Below are 12,864 nucleotides of genomic sequence, written 5' to 3'. Positions count from 1 at the left end.
AGGTCTGACTTGTTTATTTTTCTTCTTTTCTCTCCTTCCTTAAAAAAAAATCAGTCATACATCAGAATACTCTAACAGTAACATTTGACATAGCAAGATAGAACTAGTCCATGAGCAAAGGTATCAGTGACTCCATTCCACTCATGCCATAAGATTTCAGCACCCAGAAGTCCTCATAAGATTATCTTAAAAAGTGCTGTCAAAGACTGTTCAATAGGAATGCTACTGCTTTTTTTTGTTGTTGTTTGTTTGTTTGTTTGTTTGTTTGTTTTGTATGCATTAATCTGCTGCAGTATTGTGATTGAAGGAACTATTCGTATGGCAATGATTCTGCAGGAGCTTATTATGAACTTCAAAAATCAGTGATAAAATACAATATATATTGTAGTTGTCATAGCCTCCAGATGCCTTGAATTTGCTGATTGTCTAAAAAAATCATAAATGGGAACATGACGAGAGACATCTATCTATTGTCTCGCTCCGATTTACAGGAGGGAGAGGAGGTTCTTTTTAATATCTATATCCCCGGCGTGAGATTAAGAAACAACGGTTCAAATGTTGGTCCGACCAGTTTATTACAGATGTTAATTAGGGAGATGGGGAAGGGGAGGACGGACGCTATTATGAATGAATTAGGGTAATGGGGAAGGGAAGGAGGGCGATAGAAAAGGTAAGAAAGAAGAAGCAAGGAGTCTTTATAGGAAGCAAGAGGGACATAGTCACCACCATGGATCCAGCAAGGTTCGTAGTTCAGTCATTGATCTTCCATAGCGGTGGGTCATCAGGTGTTGTTGTTGTTGACAACGATAACCGCGACGACAACGACCATGGTGATGATGGCTCCTTTTCAATGCTTTCAAAGTGGTCGAGTCAGCTGTCTTTGGAGTGACAGCTCACATCCAAAGTGGTTGAGTCAGCTCTCCTTGGAGTGACAGCTTCTGGCTCTGGGATCTCAGCAGAAACTCCATTGTTCCCACCTTCCGGGCCGTGCCAGCAGATAAGAGGGAGCAGGGATGCCCATCTGCATCCTGTTTTTCACAGGACACGATGGTACCATTCCCCAATTTTCCCCTACCAGGCTGGAGCTATTTAGTCACAGGCCAGATCTTCAGCCAGTAAACACTCCTGAGCACTCTCTTCTGGAGGTAAGCAGCTCTGGAGGAAGGGGCTTTCAAATGTTCCCAGAGGGATGTCAATTTTCACATGGTAGCACCCATCACTTGCCTCCTCAACAAATCAATCAGAGTCTTATCACAAGAAATACCTCAGGAAGCAAGCTTTGAGTCAAAAAACAAAGAAGGATTCTCACACCACCCCGTGGCTCAAAGCTTGCTTGAAATCAAGCATAAGTGGCCCTCCATGGTGGTGAGGAAAAGAAAAGGGAGAAAATAAAACCAGCGAAGAAGTAGGAGGGAAGGAGGAGGGGGAAGAAGGGGAAGCTAATCGTTACTACAAAAGATTTCTTGGGCTTGGTTACAAATGTTGCCCTGATCTGTTGGACTTGTTCATCATCAGTTGAAGTGGTTACAAAGTACATGGAGGATACAACTTGTTGAATAAGTTGAATGAAACATGGAATCATACAAGGTACAAATATAAGAGTTGCAACAACACACAGTAGATAAAATAGAATACGTTTCACCCACGGGCCTCCTGGAAGCCAGGATAAGAAGTCAAAGTCTAGGCCCTTCCAGGTTTGGACAGGAACATGGGCTATTTTCTGTATACCCTGGGCAATTTGCTTAACAATTTTACCATTATCATCAATCTTTAGACAACAATTAGAGTCATTCAATTTGCCACAGACACTACCCAGTGACTCTTCAGGAGTGGTAACACAAATGTTATAATGAATAAAAGGTAGAAAGTGAAAAGAGACAACCATTCATTTGGCAATAACTATACATTTAACAATAACTAATAATAATAAATAAATAAGTAAAACAAATAGAGTTATTTGTGTCAGCTGCTTTCCCCACCCAGGAACTCCCAGTGTAAGCCAGGATCCAGATGGGAATTCTTCAGTAGAGGTTGTGGTCTTATGAATAGCCATACAATATTACACTTGAGTTAATTCCCCAAAAACATAATGTTTTCTAAGATGATTTAGTGTCATGAGAACTCTCCAAGTGAGCATTTCCAAAGCAATTCATATGCTGAGAGATATAAATACTAGTTTGACGAATTCAAGTATTATTACAGTGTACAGAACATTTCACAGGATAGTGTGTGTAGGATACCCCCCACAGTATAAACCATCAAAGAGGGGTAATCCCAGAAACATATGCATCTCTTATCAAAACTTAGGTACTTTCCAACAACCATATTTTGGATGGAACTCCTGGACTGGTGTGACACTGAAAAGCATCAGTGCAAAAGGATTTATGATAGATTTCTTTTGCGCCCACATCTAACACATATTAGATGGGTCTCTTGATTCATTTCCCAGTTTGTTAGGAATTTGGAAACACTGTGGAGGAGTTACATGCAAATCATAATCAGTTTGGTAAAAAGGGGTCAAAGAAGGGCTTAAAAGAAATGCTATCACTGTGCAGGGAGTATCAGTAAGCCAGGATGACCTGTAAAAAACTCTGAACCCAGTTGTGAAGTTTAACAGATCCAAGGACTAATATCAATCACCACTCGCACTCACGACGACACAAAACATAACGCTATTGCAACCAAAAAATGTAATCAAGAGGTATATTCAGTATTCTAGCATGATCAAATCTTCAGTATTTCTTCACAAAACACAAATGGTTAAAATCAGCTATTAAGTTTTTTTTTTTTTTGCGTCCAATCAAGGTCCCACGGGGATCTTCTGTAAAATAAAACAAGACACCAACTTGCCCTTTTTGGGCTTTGTTAACATGGTTAAAAAATGAGGGAACAATCCAGCAAGTGTTGATTTCATATTCCTTTTTCGGGGTGTCTTTAGCCTTCCAAGGATAATTGTTGAGGGATTCTGTTAAGGTTAGGGAAACGGGCCTCAGGTTAGCTGAGTCAATCGACACAGTCTGGCCAGGGAGATAAAAGGGTTTCCCTGGCTTATCAGCCATTGAATCGTGACTCACAGGGATAACTGGCAAGAGTGGTGAGGCCTTTGGACAGAAGGTGCTAAATGAGGATCAGGTTTCCCTTTGTTGTGAGCTTTCTAATACATCCACCCTTCACCGCCCCCACCCCGCTCACTTGGGAGGGGCGAAGACATCATTTTTCCAATGGCTTGGATAGCCATTCAGGTTCCCTGGGAGAGGCCCCAGGACCTGGGGTTTTGCTTTCCTTCAGATCCCTGAGCTTTTGTTCTGGCCACCAATTAACTAATTTCTCTAACTTGACAGTGGCTAATCCATTCATCAGATCTCGTGGAACACCCTTTAGCCAGCCCAGTGTCCAGAGACAATGACGTTTATGATCAATATTTCGCCTACCAGTTTTTACTGGCAACGAGACCCTGCCAGTCCCACTGAGCTTTGGGCTAGGTGGCCTGGGGGCAAGGCTGACCGCTGCAAGTCTTATTCCCCTAGGCTCAAATTTACTGGAGGAAGAAACCACTGGCCCATATTTTCTCCCATAGTTAATTAACTCTTGGGCAACCTCCCCCCATGTCCATACTTTGAATCCTGACTGCAGATGGTTGGGGGTTACTGTTCCTTCCAACGCTGCCCGGACTCTCTCTCCCTGAGGCATTGCCTGTATTTTTCCTTGCAGTTGTATACCTATAGGTTTTAACGACTCTGGAAGCCCCCTAATTAGGGTGGTCATCCTTTCAGGATCGACAGGCATCATCATAGGTGACTCATGGTGTGGCTGCAGCTTTCTATCATACATCATTTGGAGACAAGCAGCTTTTTGAACACTTTCTACTAACTGATCAACTGTTCCAGTAATAGCAAGAGGATCTCCCCTTTCTAAAGGGTTGAGACCACCTGCCCAATAGGCAGCCCTCTGTGTTAAGGACCAGGGTGCACGATTGTTGCCAGTAGTTAAAAATACTCCTGGTCCCCAGTAACCTTCTGCTTCCTTTTCTGTTAGCAGAATCTGGTCTCCACCAGTGAGACTAACCCTCCATACATACTCTGTTTGTGATTCCTTTGGAGAGCGGCTAAAATCTTTTTTCAATTTTGCTAATTCAGTGGCTGAGAAGGGAATTTCCTTAACATTCATCTGAGGATCTAGATCCTCACTGTTATCGAAGGTATATTCGGTTTTTATCAAAGGACGCATCTGAGCTGGAGAGGCCTCTAATTTATCTAGCCTTTCCTTCATTCCTTGCAGTTCCTCCTGAGGAAACGTTTTTTCTTGAGGCAGACTAGTATTGTCGGCATGCTTAGAGGTTAACAGTTCCTTAAAAGCCATTTGCAACAAAGCCGAATTGTGTTTCTCTCTTTCTAATTGTTCCTCAATGTTCACTATTTGATTCTGCAAAGTTTTTACCAGTTCTTGTGTTACTTTAACTGATTCCTGCAGTGCTTGTATAGTTTGGGTTTCTGCCGAATGCTTTTCCTCTCGGAACTCCACGGCAGCTTTTAAAGCAGCCCCGAGTACGGCACAAATAAGCGACTTTCCTTTTCCAGCTCGGGTACGAGCCTCATTTTGTAAAATACGAATACGGTCCGAAACACTCTGCAAGTTACACCAGTTCTGTCGTGCCCAATCCACACCTGATAAAGAGGGTCGAGCACCATGTTTTTCTAAAAGATCAAATAATACATCTTCACTTTTCTTGGTGGCAATGCTGTCACTCATTTTTCAATATGCTGAAAGATCTACACTAAGGGAGGAGGAGATATACGTATTCAAAAGCTCAGGTAACTTCTTACCTCCACCCAGGGAGGCACACAACACCTACTAAAGAAATGCAAATGATCCAATCACTCTTCCCTTTCTCTGAGGGAAGCACACAAAAGAGTTCAAATTTCACACTTAAGTTACAAGATACTTAAATCACAAAAATGCAGAAAAGGTCTTCCCGAGGAGGCACACACGTAATCAAAGTTAATTCATACGTCCCCGAGAGGTATACACATAAAAAGTAAAGTTTCAGAATATGGAGCGGTCTTCCTGGAGAAGGACTCACGTTTAAATTTTCAAAAATATCGCTCCATGCAGCTCCAGGAGGTACACACAAAGAAAGTTTCAGACTACATCTGGAAGGACAACACTCTCACGGTGGGGATCCTGTCCGTGACGCCATTAAATAAAATGTCTCGCTCCGATTTACAGGAGGGAGAGGAGGTTCTTTTTAATATCTATATCCCCGGCGTGAGATTAAGAAACAACGGTTCAAATGTTGGTCCGACCAGTTTATTACAGATGTTAATCAGGGAGATGGGGAAGGGGAGGACGGACGCTATTATGAATGAATTAGGGTAATGGGGAAGGGAAGGAGGGCGATAGAAAAGGTAAGAAAGAAGAAGCAAGGAGTCTTTATAGGAAGCAAGAGGGACATAGTCACCACCATGGATCCAGCAAGGTTCGTAGTTCAGTCATTGATCTTCCATAGCGGTGGGTCATCAGGTGTTGTTGTTGTTGACAACGATAACCGCGACGACAACGACCATGGTGATGATGGCTCCTTTTCAATGCTTTCAAAGTGGTCGAGTCAGCTGTCTTTGGAGTGACAGCTCACATCCAAAGTGGTTGAGTCAGCTCTCCTTGGAGTGACAGCTTCTGGCTCTGGGATCTCAGCAGAAACTCCATTGTTCCCACCTTCCGGGCCGTGCCAGCAGATAAGAGGGAGCAGGGATGCCCATCTGCATCCTGTTTTTCACAGGACACGATGGTACCATTCCCCAATTTTCCCCTACCAGGCTGGAGCTATTTAGTCACAGGCCAGATCTTCAGCCAGTAAACACTCCTGAGCACTCTCTTCCGGAGGTAAGCAGCTCTGGAGGAAGGGGCTTTCAAATGTTCCCAGAGGGATGTCAATTTTCACATGGTAGCACCCATCACTTGCCTCCTCAACAAATCAATCAGAGTCTTATCACAAGAAATACCTCAGGAAGCAAGCTTTGAGTCAAAAAACAAAGAAGGATTCTCACATCTATCATGTCTCTTTACTCTCTGTCTCAAAAAGAACTTGAATATAAATATTCCATCAGCTTTGCATTAATGAATTCAGTGGATACTTTGCCTTCTGTAACATTACTTTCTTTCCTATGACTTGCTTTTTGATAAATTTTTCCTATGGCTTGCTTTCTGATAAATTATGTCACTGCAAATGTAAAGATCCTTTCTCCTCTTTTGAGTGTATTAAATATATTATATGTACCTGAAACTCTACAAAGGGGATGGGGGGCAAAATGCCTCCTATACTGTCAGAAAAGAGCAAGTCTGACACTGCCTTATGACACTAAATATGGACAAGTCTCTGGAGCTGGACAACTCAGAGTCCTGAACTAACTGACTGATGTGGTTGCCAAGCTACTCTAAATCATTTCTGAATATTCATGGCTGTCAGGTGAAGGTCCTGGCAAGTGGAAAAAGGAATCATCACTCCCATTTTTAATAAAGGGAGAAAGGAAAATCTGGGAGACTATTGACCAGTGAGCCTTACCTGTGCCAGGGAAGATCACAGAGCAGAACCTCCATGAATCTACTCTAAGGCATGTGCAAGAAAGGGGAGGGGGGTGATTCAAGAATGCCAACACAGCTTCATCAAGGATAGACTATGCCTGACCATAGAAGTGCTCAGGTTGGAAAAGACCTCAGAGACCATCAAGTCCAACCACAACCTAACCAAACTTACCCTAATTCTAACAACCCTCTGCTAAATAATGTCTCTGAGCACAGTAAACAAATGGTTTTTAAACACATTCAGGAAAGGTGACTCAACCCTGCCTCTGGGGAGCCTATTCCAGTGCTTAACAACCCTTTCTGTAAAGAAGCTTTTCCTGATATCCAGCTTAAACTTACTCTGGCACAACTTGAGACCATTTTCCGTCATCCTGTCACCAGTGAGAAGAAACCAACCCTGCACTTGCTGTAAGCACCTGTCAGGTACTGGAAGAGAGTAATAAGGTCTCTCTTCAGACTCCTTTTCCCCAGACTAAACAGCCCAATTCCTTCAGTCGCTCCTCATACGGCATATTTTCCAAGCCCTTCACAAGCCTTGCAGCCCTTCTTTGGACCTGCTCGCACCCCATGTCCTTTCTGTATTGAGGTGCCCAAAACTGAACACAGTACTCGAGGTGAGGCCTCACCAGTGCTGAGTACAGGGGCCAAATTACTTCCCTAGTCCTGCTCACCACACCATTCCTGATCCAAGCCAGGATGCCACTGGCCTTCTTGGCCACCTGGGCACACTGCTGGCTCGTATTCAGCTGACTGTCCATCAATATACCAGGGTCCCTTTCTGACAGGCAACTTTTCAGCCACTCCTTCCCAAGCCTATAGGGTTGCCTGGGGTTGTTGTGACCAAAATGCAGGACCTGACACTTGACGCTATTGAATCTCACACGGTTCACCTTGGCCCATCAATCCAGTCTATCCAGGACCTTCTGTAGCACCTTTCTCCCCTCTGGCAGATCAACACTCCCTCTCAATTTGGTGTAGACTGCAAACTTACTGAGGGTGCACTCAATCCCCTCATCAAGATTGTTAATAAAGATGTTAAATAGAAGCGGCCCCTGTACTGAACCCTGGGGGACACTGCTCACGACCAGCCGCCAACTACATTCAACTCCATTGATCACAATTCTTTGGGCTTGGCCATCCAGCCAGTGTTTCACCCAGCAGAGCATACATCCATTCAAGCTATGGGCAGCCACCTTCTCCATGAGAATGTTGTGAGGGACAGTGTCAAAGTCTTTACTGAAGTCCGGGTAGATCACATCGACAGCCTTACCTTCATCCACTAAATGGCTCACCTTGTCATAGAATGAAATCAGGTTTGCCAAACATGATCTACCATTTGTAAACCCATACTTACTAGGCCTGATCCCTTGGTTGACTTTTAATTGGTCCATTATGTCTCCTGAGATTATCTGTTCCATAATCTTCCCTGGTACTGAGGCGAGACTGATAGACCTGGAGCTACCAGGATCATCTTTCCGTCCTTTTTGAAGATGGGTGTCACATTTGCCAGGCTCCAGTCCACTGTGACATCCCCGGTTAGCCAGGACTGCTGAAGGATGATGAAGAGTGGCTTGGAAACCACATCCACTAACTCCTTCAGCACTCTAGATGCAATCCATCTGACTCCATGGACTTTGGAGCATTCAGCTTCTGGAGCAAGTCCAAAACCACCTCATCATGGATTATGCAGGGCCTATTCTGTTCCCCATCCCTATCTACCAGTGCAGGAGGCTGTGTTCCCAGGGAGTAACAAGTCTTACTATTAAAGACTGAGGCAAAGAAAGCACTTAATACCTCAGCTTTATCCTGATCCTTGGTCACCATGTTGCCCTCGGTGTCCAACAAGTCATGGAGGTTCTCTCTAGCCCTCCTCTTGCTGTTGATATATTTATAGAAATATTTATTGTTGTCTTTTATCTTAATGACCAAGCTCAGTTCTAACTGGGCTTTGGTTTTTCTAATTTTCTCTCTGCACAGCTTCACTACATATCTGTAATCGCCTGGAACAGCTTAAAAAGCGGGCTCATGTAAAATCAAATGAGATTCATCAAACCAAAATGTAAGGTGTTGCCACTTGGGTTGGAGCAATCTCAGATATGTGAACAGACTGGGAGAAGTACTCAATGAGAGCAGCTCTGTCAAGTAGAACTTGGGGGTCCTAGTGGATAAAGAGCTGGACGTGAGCCAGCATTGTGCACTTGCAATTTGGAAGGCCAACAGTATACTGGACTGCCTCAAAAGAAGGGCAGCCAACTGGGTAACAGGAAGAAGTTGTCCCCCTCAGTTCTGTTTTTGTGAAGTCACACCTAAAATACTGTGCCCAGGTCTTAGGCCCTGAAGACAATGAAGATGTGGAGCTGTTGGAATCAGTCCAGAGGGCAGCCACAAAGATGATCAGAGGGCTGGAGCACCTCTCCCGTGAGGTTCAGGAAGTTGGGCTTGTTTATACTGGAGAGGAGGATTGTTTTTCTGGGGAGACCTCATTGTGACCTTCCAATACTTCAGAGGAGTTTATGAACTGGCAGAAAACCAACTTTTTTCATGGTCTATTAGTGAGAACAGGCAAGAATGGTTTTAAATTAAAAGAAAGGAGATTTAGGTTAGATGATAGGAGGAAATTTTTTATTCACTGTGGTAAAGGACTGGAAAAGGTTGCCCAGAGAAGATGCAGATGCTTTTTCCCTAGAGGCATTCAGTGCCAGTCTGGATCAGGCCCTGGGCAACCTGATCTAGTGGTTGATAACTATGTTCATGTGAGGGCATTGGAACTACATGATATTTAAAATCCCTTCCAACATAAGTCATTCTATGATTTTAAAATGAAAGCTACAACTCCCGTTGACTACAGTATATATTTTTTTAATGTTAAATATTTTGTTTGCTTCTCTTCCCACACAGTTAAAATCTTTTCTAAATTTGACATCAGCACTTATTCACAGAGAGAAATGTAAAGAACATTTTCAATCTTACTGTAGAGGGAGCCTTTAATTTATTTATTTATTTATTTATTTATTTTTGTGACTTCCAAGAGATCTATTAGAAAGTAACGTCACAGATCTCATCTGCAGTTTCAAACATAGAAAAATCTCAAAGCAAGAAGGCAAGCAAATAATTAAATGAATAAGAGAACCTTGAAAGGAAATATTTTGTAATTTTACAAACTTCTCTAGGGAATAGATGTCATCTCTAATTCTCTTTTAAAGTTGAACCTTTTTTTTAATTCACATTGCTGTGTAAGGAAGAATGTGGTTTCCATTTCTGACACACAAAAAATAATGTGTATTTTATCAGCATACTCAAGAAAAATAAGAACAAATCAATATGGCAATTAATGACCACGTATTTCAATATGTGGTTTAATGAGAGTTCTTAATACTCTGAGACTAATAACCAGATTGCTGTATTGTGCAACGAAATATTTTTCTTAAGCACTAAGTTTATGACTTTCCAATTAAACCTTTACTATGAGAAAATGTGCAAGTTCTACATCTGAAATATGTTCTCAAATATTCTCTAAATAAAAGACTGCATTCAATATAAACCTACAAACTTGAAGAAAAATATATGATTGTAAGGTATTAAGCAACCTTTTGCTTTAGGTAATGTTTCAAAAATTTTCACAAATTGGATTAGATGCCCATGTTTTAATCAGGCTTAAGTGTTTGAGCCAACGGGTTGTGGCTTGGAATTTATACACCACCACTAAGCAGGTAACACAGCTATGTGAGATCTGTTTACAGAGTAATCCTAGAACAGGCCCCAGGGTGCCCTGGGACAAACAGGGAAGGGAATTTATCCTGGGCAACAATGGTGAATTGATTTCCCTGAACTCCCAAGAAAAGGGGGGTATAGGTATATGCTGGTATTAACAGACACCTCTTCAGGTTGGCCGGAGGCTTTTCCCTTGCAGGACCAACAGGGTGCAGGGAGTAACTAAAGTACTGTTACAAGAGATAATTCCAGGATTTGGGGTTCCAGAACATATCATATCATATCATATACAGCGATCAAGGTGAAAGAGCAAGCTTGTGGAGCTACACGTGAGTTAAGAAGACATCTCAACCCCAGTGGAATATTAAGAAGACTGGACCATTGGAGCTAAGGATTAAGAGACAATAAGTTTAGAATGTGTTTATAGATTGCACTTGCTTTAGCCTGGCGTGAAATCACCTATTCAAATATCACTAGTGGTTAGCCTAAAGCTCCCTGATTGTTGGATATGTACAGCCTTACCAAGAGATGGAGGAATGGAAATCCCTCAGTGTGGGATTCCCTCCACCAATTGGACACTATGGGTGGAGCAGGAAGTAGGCGTAGGTGTGCAAATAAAATCACGACAATAGGAAAAAGGACCTAAATTCAGTATACAACTATAGACAGGCCTCAATGTGAGACCCTTCCTGAGAACTAGAAAGGACATTATGAGGAGGATACTTAGTGCTTCAATGGAACAGCGCCTCCTCCAGGGATACTGAGAACCTCTTGGAAAAGGGTGAAGCAGGTAATAACCCCCATATAGACAGGCCCTCTGGGTTCCGTAGTTTTATTGGATGGTTTATTCCTAGACTAGGAGTAAGTGAATCAGAAAAGGCAATTATCAGTATAGCAGCTACATGTGGGAAATCAAGAACTGAACTATGGATGCTATTCTTGGATTGCAGACAGAGGTATCCTCTCTTAGTCAAGTAGTATTGCAGAAAGGAATGGCTCTTGATCTCCTGACGGCCAAAGAAGGAGGGGTGTACGCTATAATCAATCAAAACTGACGAAACTCAAAGAAAAGAAACAGATGTGCACACTAAACTATGGGAATAAATTCAGGTGATCCACCAAGTTATTTTGGATAACACCTCATTTGGATTTACAGAACTGTGGAGCAGATTAACCAGTTGGTTACCGAGCTTTGCCTGGCTAAAGCAACTCTTCAAGGCTTGTGTAGTCTTACTCTTTCTTGGAATATTCGTATGTGTTGTTACATTGTTTCTTGAGTATGTTTAATGGAAACAGCATAAGATACACTAAAAGATGGAAAGCGGGGCATTCTTCATAAATCCTGAGGTGAGAATGGTGTCATCTAGCAACGTGACAATTGCTAGATTGTAGAAAAGGGGGGAATTGATGTGGGACTATTTCTTTAGAATTGTTTCGGAATTATGTACTAGGTAAGGAGGTGTAGAGCAGAAAAAGTGACGCAGATGTGGGGAAGTCTCTGGACTCTCAGGACGCGCTAGAGACATAACAGCACACCAATGTGGTTAAAGGCTATTAGTCTGCTTTATTGTTAAGCACTACTCTATTTATACATGTTAACAGAGCATTCTGCAAAACACTCCTCAACCGTTCACACAGGTGCTTAGCCAATCAGAGCCGTGAGATGTTCTTTCTTCTTCTGAAGGTGTCCTTGGTTCTCATGCCGCTTATCTTGCTCCGCAGCTGCTGCTCCGTGCAGTTTTTTCTTACATTCCCACACGCAGACGCTTCGGGGGGGATGTCAGAGGGGGGGTTGACTCACCCTTCCTAGCAGCAGCCTGGAGAAGGGGGAGGTGAGCCGAGGAACGCATCTCTCGCACCGCTCCAGGCACTCGTGCTCACTTACTGGTTCCTTGCTGTGCCACTACAGCAAGGAATAAGAGCTGCAAGCCACAGTAACTCAGCAGTTGGGGTGGAGAATATTATAACTTCTTGGAACCAGTGAATATCTCCTCCTATACTAAGGGTAATATCAGAATAATCTACGCCTCCTTCCTTAGAATCAATCGTAATATCCTCTCCTATTCTTGCATATGTGTAACTGGTCTCTATAAATATCCTTAAACTGTCCTTTTACGGTGTGCATGTTAGGAGAGGCTACTCCCTCAGTACCCAGCGTGTGTGTGCAGTGCTGTAACTCAAAATATACCTGCTTTATAACCACTTTGTGCTTATGGAGTTTGATTTTCCACAAGCCATCCTGTTCAGGCCATGATCTGTGTTCTTCCACACATATGGAAGTTCTGTTTAGCCTTGAGTGAGACAGAAGTGAGAACACTTGGAAGAATCTGGTGAACCATGTCCCAGACTAGACTAGGGTGGGCTTCTTTGTTAGCTTCCTTGTTTGTTTTCTTTTTCTTTTTCTTTTTCTTTTTCTTTTTTTTTTTTTTCTTCTCAAGAGCAGAGTCAGAAGAGGATGTGTTGACCTCCTCTGCCATAGGGATACTGGCCCTTTTGTTACAAAACCATTGCTTTCTAGAAGACTTTGATGTGAGCGGAGGAAATAATTTTGGTCATGCGTGAAGCTGGGTTACC

The 12,864-nt window shown here is 42.8% G+C and overlaps 1 protein-coding gene across 1 annotated transcript; it reads right to left on the bottom strand.

Annotated features, from left to right (window-relative positions):
- Positions 1-3,210: 3,210 nt before the first annotated feature.
- Positions 3,211-4,749, bottom strand: LOC116238867 (uncharacterized). Its single transcript, XM_090128057.1, has one exon. It carries the CDS (start codon positions 4,747-4,749, stop codon positions 3,211-3,213), a length of 1,539 nt encoding a protein of 512 aa, XP_089984183.1.
- Between the last annotated feature and the right edge of the window lie 8,115 nt (positions 4,750-12,864).

The sequence above is a fragment of the Phasianus colchicus genome, chromosome 32 (genome assembly GCF_987193195.1).
Source record: "Phasianus colchicus chromosome 32, bPhaCol1.hap1.1, whole genome shotgun sequence".
NCBI lineage: Eukaryota > Metazoa > Chordata > Aves > Galliformes > Phasianidae > Phasianus > Phasianus colchicus.
The sequence above is the reverse complement of the archived record's forward strand: the minus strand, read 5'-3'. Positions and strand labels throughout refer to the sequence as shown.